The sequence below is a fragment of the Choloepus didactylus genome, chromosome 8, assembly GCF_015220235.1.
Source record: "Choloepus didactylus isolate mChoDid1 chromosome 8, mChoDid1.pri, whole genome shotgun sequence".
NCBI lineage: Eukaryota > Metazoa > Chordata > Mammalia > Pilosa > Megalonychidae > Choloepus > Choloepus didactylus.
The window spans coordinates 1-20,013 of NC_051314.1; the positions used below are offsets into that span (position 1 = coordinate 1).

Genomic DNA, 20,013 nt, shown 5'->3' on the forward strand with positions numbered 1-20,013 from the left:
TCACAAAGTCATAAATGACAAGAACTATAATTTCTGGGCACAAAACTGAATACTGAAAATGTCAGTAAATAAAATCCCAAACAGTAAGCTGTTATACATTTCATAATCTCTTCTTGGTTAATAAATAAGTATTTTAAACATTCATAAGGTGACATAAGTCCAAACACAAATCAAAATATTTGGGATGAAGTGAAAACAAAACTGCATTTATAAGCCAAAGCAAAGCCTGAACTCTGTTCACCTGCAAAGAAGAGAGAGGAAAACCAGGCAATCGCGGCCTGCACCCCTGCGGAGACTCTGGCTGAGGGTGGCAAGATGGTGTGTCCTCAGACTGAGGTCCTGACTCACCAGCTCGAGGCACTGCTGGCAGAGCTGTCTGCTCTGACCTCACAGAGGACCACAGTGATGATGACAGCACACAGGACCCAGGTCCCTCCTCTGCTCCTGGAAGCTTTCACAGTCCTCTCTGTTCACACCTCCCTCTTTAGGCTCCTAGCTTCCAACTGAAAAGCAATATTGTTACATTCCTGAATCTCCAACCTGATTGCTGGGGTCTTTGGCTTATCCAGATTATGATTCAGTGACAGACTGAATCACTCATTAAGCTAGGGTGAAAGTCAGGGTCTCATTGATTTACTCAGCAAAAAGGATACCCCCAAATATGGAAGACTGATTGTTGGGGACTATTTGGGTCTGTCAAAATGGCCAAAATGCTCCAGAGTGAAAACAGCTTCAAGGAAACAGTGTGTCACCCTCAAAGAAACCAGAATTAAAACAAACAAAAACCTCCATTTTATATCAAAGCAAAATGTGAAAAATAGGGAAAACTGTGTGTGTGTGTGTGTGTGTGCGCACGCGCGCACGCGTGCACGTACGTGCGTGGAGGGGTGTATGGAAACTCTACTTACTGAATAATTTTTCTGTAAACTTACAACTGCTCCAAAAAGTAAAGTCCATCAAGAACCGTAATGAAAATATCTCTGTGTATCAAATGATCACTTCTACTTTATGTTGCCATTATGTGCTCATTCAGGGAGGAACAGAGTTCATACATAGAAAAATGAAAAAAATCATAAAACTAGAATTTGTTTAGTATACTGTCATTTAAAACACTGAAAATTAATGTGTTTTATTTCTTTGTCAAAAACGTTATGGAGAGTAATGCTTGCTGCTGTGTATTTGACGTTTAACTTTTGTTATGGAGCACACATCTTTTCCTTGCTTGGATGAACTGTCACGCTCCTTTCCAAATTTGCATCAGCTTCCAACATTTTATCCGTTGCCCTTTTATGTTGTGCAGTATTTCTGAGAGTACTTTTAATGTGATGTTTGGGCAGCATCACTTCATCTGGGACATCTTCGTCCTTTTCTTCACAACCACTTTCCTCATTTGTGCTTCTACGTGAGATGGGGAATGTGAGCCTGAGACGGAAGGGGCAGGACCCTGTACTATGAAGATGGGGTAAAAAGAAGTTCCTCTACGTGGCAGAGCCTAAAAACAACCACAGCATTTCAGCTTCCTCCCCCAAGCTGTGGGCAGCGGACAGTGGGCTTAGACAGACCTTTCCCTTCCAGCTACAGTAACTGAGGCTCTGCATGAGGAGTCAGTGCACACTGAGACGCTGGGGGAGGGCGCGATGGGAACAGGGCTCCCGGGACTGGTCCAGGGCCCAGGGCTCCCTCCCAGCCTTGCACTCATGCCAGCCTGCTGCAGCTGTGCCTTGAGAAGTGCCAGAAGGGGGACATCCCACTCTCTATCCATGTATGGCACTGTGGACAGGGCCAACAATGAGAAGGGAGCCAGCAAGTGGGTGGTGTTGCCCCACAGTTGGGGGCTCACAGAGGTCTGGCTCAGCAGAGGGGACTGCAGGAGGATGGGGGTAGTACATACTTAAAGGGGAATCAGGACAGGCTGGTGCTCCCTGATACAAGGCACCTCAGCTCAGGAGCTGTCCTCCCAGTAAGTGAGGCTCAGAGGAAACAACTCCCCACCTCCACCTCCTTGCTAGACGTAAGCAAGGATCCTACCCTGAGCAGACCTCATCAGCAGGACCTGGAACTATTCAGAACAGATGGGGCTGGAGGCTACTCCCACATGTGAGACAGCAAGAGGAGAGGAGAGCCCAGGGCTGGGGCTGCGGGAGGCAGAGCTCTGGGGTGTCTCAACCATGCCTAGGCTCTGCTCTGCTCACCTCCTCACATTCTGCAAAGGTGAAAGATGCTAACGAGGGGAACTTCTGGGCACCCAGAGCTGATCCTCTCTTCCCTCCTGCCCAGGCTCCCTGGGGTCATGGCCCTGACCCTATCCCTCTCTGCATGTTCCCCTCCTCTCAGGGTCTTGGCCTCAGTCTGCCCTGACTCAGCCTCCCTCAGCATCTGCGGCTCTGAGACAGACAGTCACCATCTTCCGTGTAGATGAAAGCAGGAGATATAACTGCATTGTCACTGGAAGCAGCAGTGCCAATGGCAGTTATAGCTAGGTATCCTGGTGCCAGCAGCGCCCACAAACAGGCCCTAAAGACTTAACACAAGGGGTCGTTCCCAGACCTAGGGTTCCCAGCTTGATTCTCTCCCTCCAAGTCGGGCCACCTGGCCTCCCGGACCACCCCCATGATGCAGCTGCAGGACAAACCTGTGCATTCTCACCGCTCCTTTGCAAACAGCTCCTTTCCCACTGAGCCCAGAAGGAAGTGAGCCCAAACCCCACCTGAGCTCACACATGATCCCCTGCCTGGCCCCCCAAACACAAGGTTGAGTCCTTGGTGTCTGATGCCCTCTGCTCTTTCATCCTGGACATGGCAGTGGCTTTGGAATGGACACCCTAACACACTGCGGTTAAGAGGGAGCAGGCGAAATGCACCTGCTGCTTCTTTCCCCTGCCAGGGGCTCAGCAGGCAGACACAGCCTGTCTCCTCAGGGACACGGACGGAGGGAGTGGCAGCTTAGGGCCATCTTACCTGAAGACGTCTTCTGCCCACTCTGGTTCAACTTGGACTGGCCTCGAGTCTTGCAAGACTTCATTTCTCAGGTCTCTTATGGTTTCAGTGTCCCGTTTCCACTGAAGTCAAAGTACAGTTACCAAGACACTCTGCAAACAAAAAGATTGTGTTTTTTCCACATCCATTTATAAAGCAACGGTCTCTTGTGAAAACCTCTGCTATCAGGGCTGAGGTAACTGAAAACTAAGACCCAGTTCTGCCCTTTCAGTGTGTCCCTCCTCTTTGCCCTTCACTCTGAGCTCTGGGTCCTCACGGGCTGAAACAGGGACACAGTGGGTGACACGCCCGATGCCCATCACAGGTGACTGACCGCTGCCCTCCCACCCCTTCGTGCCCTTTGTTCTCCGTCAGGACGCACCTCCGTCCCTCCAGGAACAAGGCCTCGGGTGAATCTGCACCCTGGGCCTCCTGCCCCATGCTGCCCCCCACTTTCCAGCACGGCAAGACAGCCGGACGGCGAGGGCCAGGCCACTCGGTCTCAAGGCAGTTACCCCGTTAGCTAATGAGCTCAATCAATCAGCACACACGTGTCACTTCAACCACCCACAACTGCGGCTGCTCTCACCAAGCGGAAGCCGGGACCGACCCGAGGGAGCGCATGATCCGATTCTGCCCTCCCAGGAGCCTGCACTGCGATGTCCCCATTTCATAAACGGTGAGCAGAGCCCCAGGAGAGTTCCCGGTGCAGCCGGAAGTCACTCCGCGCGGGAAAGGAGGAACTGGGGTTTGAACCCACGCGGTTCTCGGCCATTCACCCTCCCCAGGGCGGTCCCGTGCTCAGGAGCTGAAGGGAGAGAACGAGGCGCCGACTCCGCGCGTCCCCGGAGTTCAACGAGCGGGAAACACCATCGGCATCGTCGGCGTCGCGGGTCCGACCGCACCTGGTCTCTCCTTCCCGAGGCCGCATCTCAGAGTTGCTCGGGGATCTGGGGGGGGGTCGCCCCGGGGGGCTGGAAGGGGTTTGTGACGTGGCAGGGGCGGGGGCCCATGGAGGAGCCGCGGGGAGGGCGGTGCGCGGGGCTGAGCCGTCCTGGGGTCCCAGAAGCTCTGGGCTTGGGGTGGGGGAGGGGAGGGGAGGGGCCGGGACTGGCGCGGGGGGGGCAGGGCTGGGCGCTGAGAGGCGGGGTCGGGGTCTCCCCCATGACCCACCCGCCAACTGCGCGGCTCCGGGCTGCGGAGGGCGAGGGCGAGACGGGCCCCGCCGAGGCCGCTCCTCCCTCGGATGTGGGGGTGCCGAGCGCGCCCCTCTCCCTCCCCCGGGGGTCGCCGCCCCGGGCCCGCGAGGCCTCCGCTCCGCGCCGCCCTTCGCCCCGTGTGCGCCCCGGAAGCGGCAGCCGCGCTCGGCCCCCGGCGACGCCCTCGGAGCCGCCTCTCCGGGGAACGTTTCTCCTCAGCCGCCCCCTGGACTCCCGTTCTCCGGCCGTTTCCACAGAAGCCGAAGCTCCCCCCGTGCCCCACGCGGCCTCCCGCAGCCCTGATGACTTCACCCTTCTCTGCCCTCTTTCCCGCGCCGGCAGATCCCTTCCCAGTCACCCCGCGGGGGAGACGCGGCCTCGGGAGGGGCTGCGGGGGCGGCCGAGGGGGGCACCCGGGGCGGGGCGGCTGGGGGGGCGCTGAGCCGGGAGGGGGCGGCGGGGCGGGAGCGGGTCCCCGAGCTGCGCCCCTTCGCCGTCGGGCCTCGGGTCTGCGGCCACCAGGGGCGCACAGGCTGCCCCGGGGCTGTCTGAACCGGTCTGAGTCGGGTTTGGGCACCTGCTTCTGCGGGGTCCGTCCCGGGGCTGGGGGGGTGGGGGAGTCAGGCTTTAGGACAGATGGGGAGAGCAGGACGGGTGAGGGTCCTTCCCTGGTGGAGAGAAGAGGCAGGAGTGGGGGGAAAGTGAGGGCGCCAGCCCTGTCATCCAAGCCGGGACAGGAGACTTCTTTTGGGTCTTATTGGGATCTTACTTTGGATCACTCTGGCTTGGGAAGTACTCAGCGTGGTTGGACTGTGCACTGTGTTTTTGGAAAGAGATGGGAGGGAGTGTGGTCTGGTACGTGTCCTGTCATTTCAAGAGACCCCAGATCTTTTACCGCAGGCCATAGGGCGGTCCTGGTGCCCCCAGAGTCACAGCAGGTTGTCAGGCTGGCTTTTCTTTGTGGACCTGCCCTGCTTTTCCCCCAGACATGTTCCGGCTTCTGAGCTGCAGAGCTTCAGTCTCCCAGCTACACAATGAATGAATGGATGGATGGATGGATGGATGGATGGATGGATGGAGTGAATGATTGAATGCATGCGTATAAATGAGGTCATTGCATTTATCCTCATTAGACCGGGGGTACGCATATAAAAACCTCCATTTTCTCGCCTGGGATGGAGACACTCAGCTGCCTCCTCCCTCGTTGACTCATTCAGCATTCTTCCTTGAGTGGGTGCAGATGCAGTGCTCAAAAGAAACACACCTGCTGTGACTGGTGAGGCTTAGCTGAGAACACAGGAAAAAAAAAAACACATGCAAACAAACCACGACCTTTGTTTTGAAGTAGCCAGTTGTATCTAATTCTTGAAGAAATAGGCGGCATGATATAGGAAGTGACAAAGGCAAGGGAGCTTGAGTGGGTGGCATTCTGGACATCATGACACACTGCTCAAGTTCTGACGTAAAGCCTTTGGCCAGTTTGAGAATAGGAAGAAGCCATGGAAAGGAGGGTGGAGGTGAGGGAGATGAGAGGGGCAGGGAAGGCTACAGATCATGGGGGAGAAGAGATAAGAGGGCTGGGTGTTTTGCTAAATGAAAGGAGGATCCAGTGTTATTCTCAAGTCCAGATCCATGTTTTATAGCTCACCATGGTGATGCTGGTGGGAGCCTCTGTGGAGGAGGGGAGAACCCTGAGCAGGCAAGACTGTCTAGGAGAGCCACAGAGGTGGACAGACGGGGGAGGTATCATGGTGTTGTCAGGTTGCAGGAGGTTCAGGTGTGGGGCAAGAGGGAAAGAGTGGCTGGAGGAAACTGAAACAAGTAGTTACCTATTGCTACATTAAAAATTACTCCAAGTATGGGATTATTTGGTTGTTTTTTTATTTTAATTTTTATTTTGTAGTAATGAAAATGTTCTAATATTGATTGTAGTGATGTATGCACAACTGCATGATGATATTGTGAGCCACTGATTGTATACTTTGGATGGTTTGTATGGTGTGTGAATATATGTCCATAAAATTGCATTAAAAATTACCCCCAAACTTAATGGCTCTAAACAATTAATATTTATCATTTCGTATTTACTGTGGTGTAGCTGAGTGTTTCTGGTTCTAGAGCCTCTCATAAGGTTACCCTCAAAAATATTGTCTTGGGTGGCTTCAATGGGTCTGGAGGATCCTGTCACAAGATGGATCTCTCACTTGGAAGGAGGCCTCATTTCCCCCTTGACTGCACCCAAGGATCCCAGAGACAATTTGAAGACCTAGGGGTAGCTTCCTTGACTGCTGCTCAGAGGGGCTCTGCTTGGCCATGGGATACCCATGGGAGAAAAGGTGAGGGGAACAGGTAATTTCCTGAGCTGTCCTCCTGTGGGAGCACATCTCCATGATGACTGGGGGAGGCAGCCCCTATGGCTACAGGCTTTGATGAGATCAAAACTAGACATTCCTCCTATGCAAACAGCACATTATGCAGGCACCTGCAGGTGGAGAGATCTGAGGAGACTATACTCCCCCTTCCTAGTACTCCTCTGGCTCGTATTCCCTTACTGACTGTAGGCCCATATACTTTACGGTACTGTTTGTTTTCTCTTAACCTGTCTGCAAATGTACCTTGTCCTTCTCCATGGAAATTACTTTGGGTAAATAACCACTTGCCATAGAACACCTTCCCAGCATCTACAGAGCGGTCTGGGCCCTATACATCTTTGTTGTGTTCCAGAGTCTCCTGGGAGCTGAGCTGTCACCTGCACAGCCCCTACCTGTCCTGGACGGAACCACCACCATTGGCTACTCATAGAGTTTTGCAAAGTATCACTCTGGTTTCGGGGTGACGGTGAAGGTGAAGGCTTCATTGGCAGGAGGGCTTCATATGGAGAATGATAAGCAGAGACAGAACCTACCTACAGCAGGTAGGTTTCCATCCCAGTTGCTCGTCTGAAATATCTGGAATCTGGCCCAGCAACATCTAGGAGCTTTAATAACACACACTCCACCTCTGGAAATACTGATTCAGTTGGTGTGGGAGATGGCCAGGACATGGGTGTCTTTACAAGGTCCTAGCCATGGCAACTCAAAATTTGTTTCACAGTTGAACCAAATGGGATCACCTGAGAGCTTGGTAGAAATTCAGGCTGTCAGGCCCAGCCCAGAATACTGTGCACTTTAACAAAATTCACAGGCAGTTCGCTTAATTTATTGAATCTGAAGAAGCAGGGCCTCAGTGACTCAAAAGCACAGTCGCAAGTAGGAAGCACAGACCCAGATCCCTGGCTTTGCTTGCACCTCCCAACCTCCCTCCACGTTGCAGGACATCCAGAAGCCCCTGAAAATAAGGGTGGGGTTCCTGGAAATTCTGAGGAAGAATAATTGAATTTATCTAATTGAATTTTCTAGGTGTGAATTTCCTAGAGTCTGTATGTTTAACAAATGTCCCAAGTCATTCTAATATTTGAGGAATTTTCAAAAACCAAATCTAAACATGTTGTCATCACATTTTTCTTTCTTTTCCCCTGAAGTATTTTTGCAAAGTTACATTCATCATCAAACATTTTTCGGTTGTTATCCAAAATTTTTCATCATAAGTTTAAACCCTGGAAAGGATGTCATTTCTGGCATGCTATAAATATCAACACTAAATGAATCTATTAACATAACTCTTTTAAAGGTTTCCAAAGACTATAAATAACATAGGATTTTGATACTTAACATCGTTTTTTTAACAAAGAAAAAATACACGAATGAGCTGTTATTAAAGGTTAAAACTTTTATTCAGTTGCTTTAACTCCCTCAACCCTTGTTTCTAGTCTACTTCCCCCACAAGGTTTTATGATAATGTGACAGACTTTATGCATGAAAATCTTTTTAATTACCTTCTCATATCTGCCTACATAAAAACAATTTATAAATTGAAATTTAAGTTTTAAAACTAATTTCCTGGGAGCATAGGCTTAAGTGTTTTTTTAATTGTTATCACTTAAATTATTAATATAGAATTGATGAAGCAACAAAAATACATTACAAGTATTGATACATAATTTTTTAATGTAAAAAAAGATAAAACTTCATTGGAAATGGAGCTTTCCTTACACTGTAAAGGAAAAAAAAACTCGAGAAGATTCAGGTGTGAGCCCTTATGTTAGTTTTATTACAAACTTGCTGCCAGGAAAAAGGCAAAGCCAACCAAAATCAAGGCAAGCCAAATGGAAGATTTACTCTTGGTAAGGACATGTTTTAGAAGAATAGAAACTGTTAGTAATCATTTCACTAAACCAAAAAGGAAAATAAAGGGAAAGGTCAGTAACTCCACTGAGAGTCATCTGCAGGAAGAATTTACTAATTATGAAAAACAAATTTTGACCTTTTGTGTTTCCTTCACAATCAATCAAAACAGGACAGAAAAATCCCCGGCCCCCTCCGCCCCCGGCCGTGCCCACCGCGGCTCCCCGCGCCCTCCCCCGCCGCCCGCACTCGCTGCTCCCCCGCTCGAGGCGCCCTGAGCACACCGGGGCCGCCCAGAGAGACCCGGAAACGCGGGGAAACGGCTGCCTCGGGCACGGGCGGCGGCGCCCACGGCGAGAATCTGCAGCAGCAGCAGCAGCACGGACACTGCTCGGGGGCAGCGCCCACCCAGGACACTGAGCCGTCACCGCTCGCTCCGCTGCTGACACCTGCAGCAAGATCGGCCGCCATCGCCAGGTGAGGACGGGAGAAGGCCGGGGCTGCAGCCAGCGGGGCATCCAAGGTGGATGGTGGTGATGGGAGCACAGCATTGTGCATACAATTAACACCTCTGCAGATTTCAAAGTGGGCAAATGGGAAATTTTATATTACATATATGGCATCACAATAAAATAATAAACAAAGCAAAACAAAAAGCATCGACCTGTGCAACAAAGTGAACTCTAATGTAAACCATGGATTTAGCTAATAATTATAATATTAATAACCGGGGAAAACTGCATGTGTGAGGAGGGTATAAGGAAACTGTGCTCTGCATGATTTTTCTGTAAACCTACAAATGCTCTGAAAAAAAAAAATGAATTAAAACTGAGCTACAACCGTGTGCCAGTTTGAATATATTGTGTCCCCCAAACGCCATTATCTGTGATGTAATCTTGTGTGGGCAGATGTTATCAGTGTTGATTAGATTGTAATTCTTTGAGTGTTTCTTTGGAATGTGCCCCACCCAGCTGTGGGTGATGACTCTGACTGGATAATTGCCATGGAGTTGTTGCTCCACCCATTCGGGGTGGGTCTAAGTTGGTCACTGGAGCCATATAAAAGAGCTGACATAACAGAAGGGACTCAGTGCAGCTGTGAGTGATGTTTTGAAGAGGAGCCACAGCCAAGAGGGGCACTTTGAAGAAAGCACAGGAGCTGCAGATGAGAGAGAGTTTGAAGACGGTCATTGAAAGCAGACTCTTGCTCCAGAGAAGCTCAGAGAGGACAAATACCCCAAGTGCAACTAAGAGTGACATTTTTGAGGAACTGCAGCCTAGAGAGCAACATCCTGGGAGAAAGCCATTTTGAAACCAGAACTTTGGAGCAGACGCCAGTCACGTGCCTTCCCAGCTAACAGAGGTTTTCCAGACACCATTGGCCATCCTCCAGGGAAGGTACCTAATTGCTGATGTGTTACCTTGGACACTTTATGGCCTTAAGACTGTAACTGTGTAACCAAATAAACCGGCTTTTATAAAAGCCAATCCGTTTCTGGTGTTTTGCATTCCAGCAGCATTAGCAAACTAGAACAAACCAGTAATGAGATGAAGGAGCCACTCTGAGACATTTCTGGCTGTTTCTGGGTGCTAAATGTCACCTTGACCACTTTCAACAAGCATCGTTTCCACCACCTTCCAAAGCTGACACTTCCTGGAATCTTCTCACCAGGATGCTGCTTTTGGAAGTAAGGAGGAGTGAATAGCAGCTTTGGAGAACAGGCACACCTGTTTGCTGCCTGAATCACAACCACATAAGGAGTTTTGGGTTGCAGGTCAAGACTGTACTGTTCCTCTCCCAAGAATTGGACTCCACGATTGCAGAGAGTGACAACATCAGATGGGAGCCATCCCTCTTCTTGTCTCCAAGTTCACCGGCATCGCACAGCACACACCTCAGTGAATCACAAATAACTGAGGGACCTGGATGATTTCCCAGTCTGAATGCTCTGATCCACTGTCAGGCTTTCCATCCTTTCACTGAATCTATTTCTAAATCTATCCAGATACGTTTTGTTTGTTTAACAAATGTTCTTGAATGCCAGCTATATTCTAGGTACTTAGGATATATTAGTGAATGAAACAGACAAAAAATTGCCTCTCTTCATAGGGCTTAAGTTCTATGAAGAGAGGCAGACAATAAACATAAATCACTAGTAATTAATTAAAAAAATAGATTGGGGTGATGTATGCACAACTGTATGATGGTACTGTGAACAGTTGATTGTACACCATGGATGATTGTGAATATATCTAAATACAACTGAATTTAAAGAAAAAGAATGAATGTGGACCCGTACATTGCATCATATACAAAACTTAATTCCAAATACAAAGACCCAAATATAATATCTAATGCCATAAAATTCTTAAAAGAAAATGTAGAGAACTATCTTCAGGACTTTAAAGTAAGCAATGATGTTTATATTTTACACCAAAGAAACAAACAACTAAAGAAAAATACAGATATAATGGACTTCATCAAAATTAAAAACTTTTGATAATCAAAGAACATTACCAATGAAGTGAAAAGAAAACCTACGAAATGAAAGAAAATATTTAAAAAGGTATCTCTGATATTACTACAATATGCAGAATACATATAGAATCTCTAAAACTAAATAACAAAAAGACAAACATCCAAATTTTAAAATGGGCACAATACTTGAATAGATGTTTCTTCAACAATAACAACAAAAGAAAGACATACAAAGGACCGATCAGCATGTGAAAAGATGCTCAACATCATTAGCCATTAGAGAAATTCAAATCAAAACTGCAATGAGACACTCACTAGACGGCTGTTATTAACAAATCAGAAAATAACAAGTGTTGGTGAGACTGCTGAGAAGTAGGAACCCTCATACATTGTTGGTGAGAATGTAAAATGATGCAGCCGGAAAGTTAAATGTAGAACTGCCATATGAGCTGTCAATTCCTCTCCTACCCATATACACCAAGGAATTGAAAGCAGGGACTGAAACAGATATTTGTACACCAGTATTCATGACATCATTGTACACAATAGCCAAAAGGTGGGATTAACCCACAGTCCATCAACACATGAATGGATAAGCAAAAATACAGTATATCTATACAATAGAATATTATTCAGAAATAAGAAAAGGAATAAAGTGCTAGCACATGCTAAAAGAAGGATGAAACTTGAAGACATGAAGTTGAGTAAAATAAGCCAGACACAAAAGGCCAAATATTGTGTGACTGCTATTATATGAAATACATAGAATAAACAAATTTATGGAGACAAGAAGCAGGAAAACAGTTACCAGGGTGCTTGAGAAGAAGGAATTATTGCCAAATGGGCATGAGTTCTGGTTTGGGATGAGGAAAATAATCCAGAAATACATAGTGGTCAATGTCACACAAAATTGTCAATGTACTTAATGTCACAGTGTTGCCCACTCAACATGGTTAAAATCATTTTTATGTTATGTATATTTTTCCATAACTGAAAAAAATTTAAAAATCAACCAAGAAAATAACATTGATAGAATGAAGGACAAAAACCACATGATCATCTCAATTGACTCAGAAAAAATTTTTTTTAATTCCCACACTCATTTCTAATAAAATCATTCAGAAAGCTAGGAATAGAACACTTACTCAGCATGAAAAAGGGAATTGATGAAAAACACACAGTTAAAATAAGCTCAGTAATGAAAGACTGAAATATTTCCCCCTAAGTTAAGGAGCAAGACTTCATAAAAAACAAACTGAAAAAAAAAACCAACTTTTGTACATAAAAGGAACTTCTCAAGAAAGTAAAAAGAAAAAACCTAAGATATTGGGAAAAATACTTGTAAATCATATGTATGATAAAAGTTTAATATCCAGAATAGAATACTACTAAAACAACAAAGAGACTAATATGCCAATTTAAAAACAGGAACGCAATTGAATAGACATTTCTCCAAAAAAGATAAACGAATGACAAATAATCACATGAAAATTTGCTAGACATAATTAGACAGTTAGTGCATTGGCTAATTACACATTAGAGAAACACAAATAAAAAGGAAGAACTACCACTCTTCAAAAAATAGAAAATAAGTCCAAATAAATTTTTGTTACTTGAGAGGATGTCAAGTAACAGAAACCCTCATACACTCCTGGTGGGAATATAGGACAGTGAAGAAACTGGAACCCACTTAGGCAATAACTCAATTAGTTTAACGTAGAATGACCATATGATTTAGCAATTCCACTCCTACTTGCATACTGAAAAGAAGTGAAAACAGATATACAAACAAAAACTTATACACAAATTGTCTTAGCATCATTTAGCATTATTTTAAATAGCCAAAATGGAGGTTTTAAATAGCCATTTAGCATTATTTTAAATAGCCAAAGGTGGAAGCAATTAAAGTGCCCATCAAATGATAAATGAAACAAAATGGTATATACCGACAAAGGAATAGTATCCAGCTATAAAAAAGGAATGGAGTTCTGGTACAAAATGAAACATAGATGAACCTTGAAAACATTATGCTTACTGAAAAAAGCAAGAGAAAAAACTATGGCATAGTTGCACTTATATGAATTATGTAGAATAAGAAACTACAGGGAGACAGAAAGATTACCGGCTATCAGGGGCTTGGGGTTGGTGGTGGAGAGTCACTGATAATTGAGGAGAGTTTCTGTTTTGTGTGATGAGAAAGCTTTGGTGGTGGAAGGAGGTGATAATTGCACAACATTCTAGATGAAAACAAGACCAATGAACTGCACACCTGCAAATGGTTAAAATGGAGAAAAAGAAATGATTAGAAGGGGTTTTCCTTGGCTCTTAATGAGCCTCCAGGTGCTCAATTATGACTGTTTATTCAAGGACTTCCTAAAGTGGAACCTGCTGACATGTGTTACAAGTAATGGTGCTAAAAACATTGTGTGGATTTGGGTGTTCTTTTTTCACTTTTATTTTTTATTCTTGTTCTGGTTCTTTCTGATGTAAGGAAAATGTTCAGAGATAGATTGTAGTGATGAACACATAACTATGTTATCATACTGTGGACAGTGGATTGTATACCATGGATGATTGTATGGTGTGTGAATGTGTTTCAATAAAACTGAATTTAATAAAAAAAAAAAAAAACATTTTGTGGAGCAGGAAAAAGCTTACAGTCAAACAAAAACTTGGACACAAATTGTCTTAGCATCATTATTTTAAATGGCCAAAGGTGGAAGCAATCAAAATGTCCACCAAATAATAAATGAACAGAATGGTATATTCCTACAATAGAGTATTATTGAGCTGTAAAAAGAAATTGAGTTCTGGTACAACCTGAAACATGGATGAACCTTGAAAACATTACTCTCAGTGAGAGAAGCGACAAACAAAACTATGGCATGGTTACACTTATATGAATTATGTAAAATAAGGAAATACACAGAGACAGAAAGTATAACATATACTTTAATTTGCTCTCGTGCACACAACCAGCATTGACAGATGCACATCTGCCATCAATTTTGAAGACAGGGAACACTCACCTAGATGCTCATTAAGTGAAATGGTGGTGTCCATTCTTCTCATTATACCACGTGTTACAAAATATAATTAACAGTACTGAATTATATATGAAAATCTGGTTTAAAACCATAGGACTAAAAAATACAGTGAACCCTATTGTAAATACTGGGCTATAGTTAATAGTTGAATTATAAAAATGTTCTTTCATGAATTCTAACAAATATACCACAATAATGCAAGGTTAGTAATAGGGTGGTATATGGTTCCAGGATCTCCTGGAACTTACGTTCCAGTATTAATAAACAAATTACCTAAGGAAATAATACAGCTTATTGGAATATAATGAGTTCTATGGGAAAAAGTAAACAGGGAAGCAGAATAAGGTGGAGGAGGGCTGGAACTGTAAACACTGTAACGTTTAAATAAAGACGGGACGATGGGTCCGCGGGGTCCAGTATGAGCGTGAACCCGACGGTCTCCCGTGTGCAGAGGCCCAGGAACGCACCCGGGTCTGAACAGGATCGCTCTGGCCGTGAAGGCGGAGTTGGAAGGGGGAACCGCTCAGGGGGTCCTGGTGCTGAGCTTCCCCTGGTGACGGGGAGGGCGTCTGGGTTCTGTGTGTTTGAAGGTGGGAAGTGGGGTGTCGGAGAAGGAGCACAGAGGGGCTGACAAGGTTGTGGGGATGGAGCTGCGGTTGGTGACGTGGGAGGCGGCGGGACCCACCTTGAGGCTGGCGTGGTGGCATCGGGACAGGTGACAGGTGTTGCAGGTGAAGTGGCGCCAGCTCCGTCCTCCCCCTGCGTCCATCCCGCAGTCAGGGCAGAAGAGCAGCATGGCTTTAGCTTCCCATCGCCCCCCCTCCCCCCGGCCCCACCTACCTGGCGGCCCCGCAGCCACACCCCACCTGGATCTCGTTTTTGGCGGCGGTCCCTCCCTCAAAGAACCAATAGACTCTAATTACTCGCTTCTAGCCCCCGGGGCAGGACACCTGTGTCAGGCCCCAGAAAAAGAGTCTAACACATAGAAGGAATGTCTGATAACGGGCCCTGCTGCTTATCTCATAAATACCAGGTGTGCCATAAACTAAGGGTTGAAGGCTGTTTTAGGAATCCCATCACAGTGGCACCTAGACTCCAGGGGGCAGACAAGGCAAGATCAGATATCCCCATAAAGATGAATGACCACAAACAAGCCAAAAGGCCTGCTTCCTCCACATAGATAATATAGTGCACATCAAAGAAGACTAGTGTGTTAAAACCCTAGTAACCAGTCAGCAGAAACTGATAAGCACTCACCCAGTCGAGGCCCAGAACACACTCAGCAGGACCTTCCCCCCCAATATCCAACGTGGGTTTTTCCTTTTAAAAATGCTGCTCTCAGATAGAGGGCTGGAGCCATTTTTCCTTTCTTTCTTTTCTGATGGCTCCCACCTGCTTTCTTCTGCTTTCTTCCTCTAATAAACCTTAAATTCTCTACTTAAACCATGACTCACTGCGTTTGTGTGGATTCTTGAATGGCTCTGAACCTAACAACCTGGGCTTCTCATTGGCAGCGCGGCTCCGCCGCTGAGCAAGGGGCTACCTGCACTTGTGCACATGTGCACCCCTGACCCCGGGAGCCGGGGGTAGGGGCTCGACCCTGCAGCAATCCGGGCCTGGAGCCGAGGAAGGAGTGAGGAGAGGGTGAAGAGAGGGTGAAGGAGGCAGTGGGCAGATTCCAGGCGGGTCCTGCCCAGGTGCTGCAGGACCCCCTGCTCTGCATGTACCCACCCAGGTGGGCGGGGGTTCTTCCCCGCCGGGAGAGCCTCGGGGGCGCCGACCTCCCCATCCAGGTGCTGATGGGGCCCGCTGTGTCCGAGGCCTGAGGAAGGCGCCCCAGGGCACTATCTCAGCCTGACAACCACCTACCTGCTCAGTTTAGGTCCACCCGGCCCCTCCCACGTTCAAAGCGGGTTCATGGAGACCATGGAAGCACCTGGAAGCAGTTAGGCAACACGGCAGTGAGCTAAACACGGAATAACCATATGATTTAGCAATGCCAGTCCTGCTTGCATACTGAAAAGAAGTGAAAACAGACAGTCAAACAAAAACTTGGACACAACTTGTCTTAGCATCATTATTTTAAATAGCCAAAGATGGAAGCAATCAAAATGTCCATAAAATAATAAATGAACAGAATGGTATATACCTACAATGGAGTATCATTGAGCTGTAAAAAGGAATTGAGTTCTGGTACAACCTGAAACGTGGATGAACCTCGAAAACATTACGCTCAGTGAAAGAAGCAACAGACAAAACTATGACATGGTTGCACTTATATGAATTATGTAAAATAAAGAAATACACAAAGTATAACATACACTTTAATTTGCTCTCGTGCACACAACCAGCATTGACAGATGCACATTTGCAATCAATTTTGAAGACAGGGAACACTTACTTAGATGATCAGTTAAGTGAAATGGTGGTGTCCATTCTTCTCATTATAACATGTGTTACAAAATATAATTAACAGTACTGAGTTATATATGAAAATGTGGTTAAAAACCATAGGACTGTAAAACACAGTGAACCCTATTGTAAATGCTGGACTGTAGTTAATAGTTCAATTATAAAAATGTTCTCTCATGAATTCTAACAAATATACCACAATAATGCAAAGTGTTAGTTATAGGGTGGTATATGGTAACTCTGTTTTTTATACATTTTATGCCTGGTATTTCTGTAAACCTACAACTTGTCTAACAAAAACATTATTCAAAAAATCAAACATATTTTTAAAAGTAAAGGTGTTCAAAATACATTACAAAAGAGAAATTCTGAGTTATAAAACTGTGCATCACCCATTTGCTAAATATCAACTTTATTCTAGGTAATTAGATTATAACAGAGGAGACAAAGCAAAAAAAAAAATCCCTGATCTCCTAGAGCATATGTTCTTGTATTAATAAAAAATTACCTAAGTAAAAAGGGGCGGGGGGTGGGCTGGAACTGTAAATACTTAAATAAAGACGGGACAAGGGGTCCGCGGCGCCCAGTGAGAGCGTGAACCCGACGGTCTCCCGTGTGCAGAGGCCCAGGGGCTCACCTGGGTCTGAACAGGATCGCTCTGGCTGTGAAGGTGGAGCTGGAAGGCGGAGCCGCGCAGGAGGTCCGGGCCAGGGATGAGCTTCCCCAGGTGATGGGAGAGCGTCTGGGTTCTGTGTATTTGAAGGTGGGGAGTGGGGTGTCGGGGAAGGAGCACAGAGGGGCTGACTCGGGGGTGTTGGGCATGGAGCTGCGGTTGCTGACGCGGGAGGCGGCGGGACCCACTTCGAGGCTGGCGCGGTGGCGTCGGGACAGGTGTGGCAGGTGACAGGTGTGGCAGGTGACAGGTGTGGCAGGTGACAGATGTGGCAGGTGAAGTGGCGGCGGCTCCGTCTCCCTCCTCCCTCCATCCCGCAGTCAGGGCAGAAGAGCAGCACCGCGACGGCTTCCCCCGCCCCCGGCCCCACCTACCTGGCGCCCCCACCTGGAGCTCATTGTTCTTGGCGGCCGCCCCTCCCTCAAAGCACCAATAGACTCTAATCACTCGCTTCCGGCCCCCGGGATAGGACATCTGGGCTTCTCATTGGCCAGCGCGGCCCCGCCCCGAGCAAGTGGCTTCCTGCACTTATGCGCATGCGCAGGCCTGGCCGTGGGGCATGAGGCGTGGGGGTGTTCGACCCTGCAGGAGTCCAGGCCAGGGCAGGAGTGAGGGGAGGGTGAAGAGGGGGCGCTGCCTCTGAGGCGGTGGACAGATTCTAAACGGGTCTCCCCAAGGTCCTACAGTACCCCCTGCTCTGCATGTACCCACCCAGGTGGGTGGGGGGTTCTTCCCCGCCAGGAGAGCCTCGGGGGCGCCGACCTCCTCGTCTAGGTGCTGATGGGGCCCGCTGTGTCCGAGGCCAGAGGAAGGCGCCTCCAGGCACTATCTCCGCCTGACAACCCGCCTACCTGCTCAGTTTAGGTCCACCCGGCCCCTCCCAACGTTCAAAGCAGGTTCATGGAGACCCCAGGAGCTGAAGGGAGCCTATAAAAATATTTTCAGAAGGGCCCCGAGACCACCGAATCCTGGCAGGGCGGGCTGCTGATCAGGAGGCGCCGCACCAAGGCCTCCCCGGCAGGCTCCAGGGTGCGGGTGTCTGAGGGATCTTCCGCAGGTTTCGGAGGCGGGGCCAGGAAAGGCCTCCCCCGGCCTCTCCCCTCAGCAGGGTCTAGTCCAGGCCACGGAGTGGGACTTTGAAAACTATCCAGAGGCTCATCCTCTGAGCGGTCCCCGGAATTCCCCCCGAACAACACTGGGCATCTTTGCTGAGCCTCCCAGGCGGGCTGGTACATGAAGGGACTTGAAAAATCCTCAGGATGTTCCTACAACCAAGAAGCTACAACCAGGATCTAAACCAGACCTACGGGCCTGGGGACCCCAGATCTCCTGCTCCAAGTCAGATTCCAGTGGTTTCCATCATAAAACGTGGACATAAGAAGGTTTTGTGGTGCATCGTATGCCCTCAGATCCTGAAAAGGGATTTGGATTACCCTCCCACAGAAAATTAAAAGTGGCACTGAAAATTTCAAGAGACTCATCTGTTGACCGGGTAAGCAATCTAAGTTGTATATGAGATCCCTTCCTCAATGTCCACAGACCTGATTGCTGCATCCAATGTCAGGGGAACAATCCAGAGACAGGCTCATATGGGAGTGGGTCCCTCCAGAAGGGGACTTGGAGAATTTGAGGAAAACTATTTGCAACCATCACCCTAAACTCAGCCCTGTTCCTTAAACCTGATCTTCTCCCTAACCCTCACCCTCACCCTACCTCTACATGTACACGCTGGAATCTGGCCATCTGGTCCACATTCTTGACATCATAATAGGTCAACCACTGTGGTTCAGACATCTCTTCTAAATGACCCTCTCACTCAACACATCCTGCTGAATTTGAAAATGATACACAACATGTCTCCCAGGTGGAGCCCAAAGACAAAGCACACTCTGTGGGAAGGGAGGGCACCTGAGATTTGAGATCACTTTTCCTGACCAGGAGCCTGAGGGAGGATGGCCTCAAGGGTCAGCACAGCCACATTCCAGCCACCCAAGGGGTCCTCGGAAAGAATTTTGGTTGCCCCAGAGACCACCTCGTCCCACTGAGGATGGCTGAGACAGGATCAGGGGAAAGCCAGACAAGGGAGCTCCCCAGCCAACAGGGCCTGGTTCTGGCTATGGAACTGGACTTGGAATCTCTCCCAGAGGTGCAGACAAGCTGGGCACTGCCTCAGGGGCCTCCAGGCAGATGGGATCTGGGGCTAGTCCTGGAAGATCCTGGCGGATGGGCACAGATTCACAGCTGGGGACATTTTCTGGAGGCTCATTGAACAGAGGGAAGAGGAGACAACTGGGTCAGGTAAAGGGAATCCATTGCCCAAATTCCCATAGGGCAGGATGCATGAGTCCAGATTCAGTAGGGCAGGCAGCAAACTGGCAACTCTGATGAAGGTGTTTGATGAACTCCAGCAAACACTTTGCTGGCTAGCCAAAGAAGAAGTGAAAGTTCTCTATCTTTCTCCCTTAAAAGTCTTCAACTGATTGGATTAAATCCAGATGATTGAATTCTCTCAGTGCAGAAGACATGCCCTTCATTGATGTAATCAGTCACAGGTGCAGTCAATTGACTGATGGTTTAGTAAACCAGCCTTCCGGTTTATGAACCAGCCACAAACATCCTTGTAGTAACAGTTAGGCCAGTGATTGCTTGACCAGACAACGGGGCACCATCACCTTGAAAAGTTGACACAGGAACCTAACCACATAATCTCTCAGGGTATCCAACACACCCCCTGAGGGGGCTTGAAAAGTGTTCGGTTGAATGCAAACTGTTTCTGGTGGTCCTTACTAACAGCTATTGAGAAAAAAGCATTTGCCAAATCAATAGCTGCAAACCAGATACCAGGGGATGTGTTGATTTGCTCAAGCAATGATACCACATCTGGAACGGCAATTGGACTCAGCACCTAGTGAAGTTTATGATAATCCACTGTCAGCCTCCAAGAACCTACTGTTTTCTGCACAGGCCAAATAGGAAAGGTGAATGGGGATGTGGTGGGAACCACCA

General features: G+C 47.5%; 1 protein-coding gene and 1 long non-coding RNA gene across 6 annotated transcripts; one reads left to right on the forward strand and one right to left on the reverse strand.

Moving 5' to 3' along the window:
* Positions 1-348: 348 nt before the first annotated feature.
* On the reverse strand, positions 349-4,674 carry LOC119543408. 2 transcript variants are annotated; one of them, XR_005218576.1, is made up of 3 exons: positions 3,565-4,674; positions 2,958-3,058; positions 349-503 (listed from the first exon to the last, which is right to left on the reverse strand). It is a non-coding gene; the product is annotated as an uncharacterized LOC119543408 (long non-coding RNA). The 2 variants fall into 2 exon arrangements; XR_005218575.1 differs by having other exon boundaries at positions 2,958-3,088.
* On the forward strand, positions 3,562-9,235 carry LOC119543407 (lysine-rich arabinogalactan protein 19-like). Of its 4 annotated transcripts, none has more exons than XM_037848220.1 (3): positions 3,562-3,654; positions 6,899-7,088; positions 8,570-9,235. In XM_037848220.1, exons 2-3 carry the CDS (start codon positions 7,056-7,058, stop codon positions 8,876-8,878), a joined length of 342 nt encoding a protein of 113 aa, XP_037704148.1. In that variant the 5' UTR covers positions 3,562-3,654; positions 6,899-7,055; the 3' UTR covers positions 8,879-9,235. The 4 variants fall into 4 exon arrangements, 2 of the variants coding, with proteins under 2 accessions (XP_037704148.1, XP_037704147.1); XR_005218572.1 differs by lacking the exon at positions 3,562-3,654 and adding an exon at positions 4,041-4,476; XR_005218574.1 differs by lacking the exon at positions 3,562-3,654 and adding an exon at positions 4,821-6,510.
* Positions 9,236-20,013: the final 10,778 nt, after the last annotated feature.

Coding starts and splice junctions, on each gene's coding strand:
- LOC119543407 (XM_037848219.1), top strand. CDS start 4,140: ATGACCCACCCGCCAACTGCGCGGCTCCGGGCTGCGGAGGGCGAGGGC.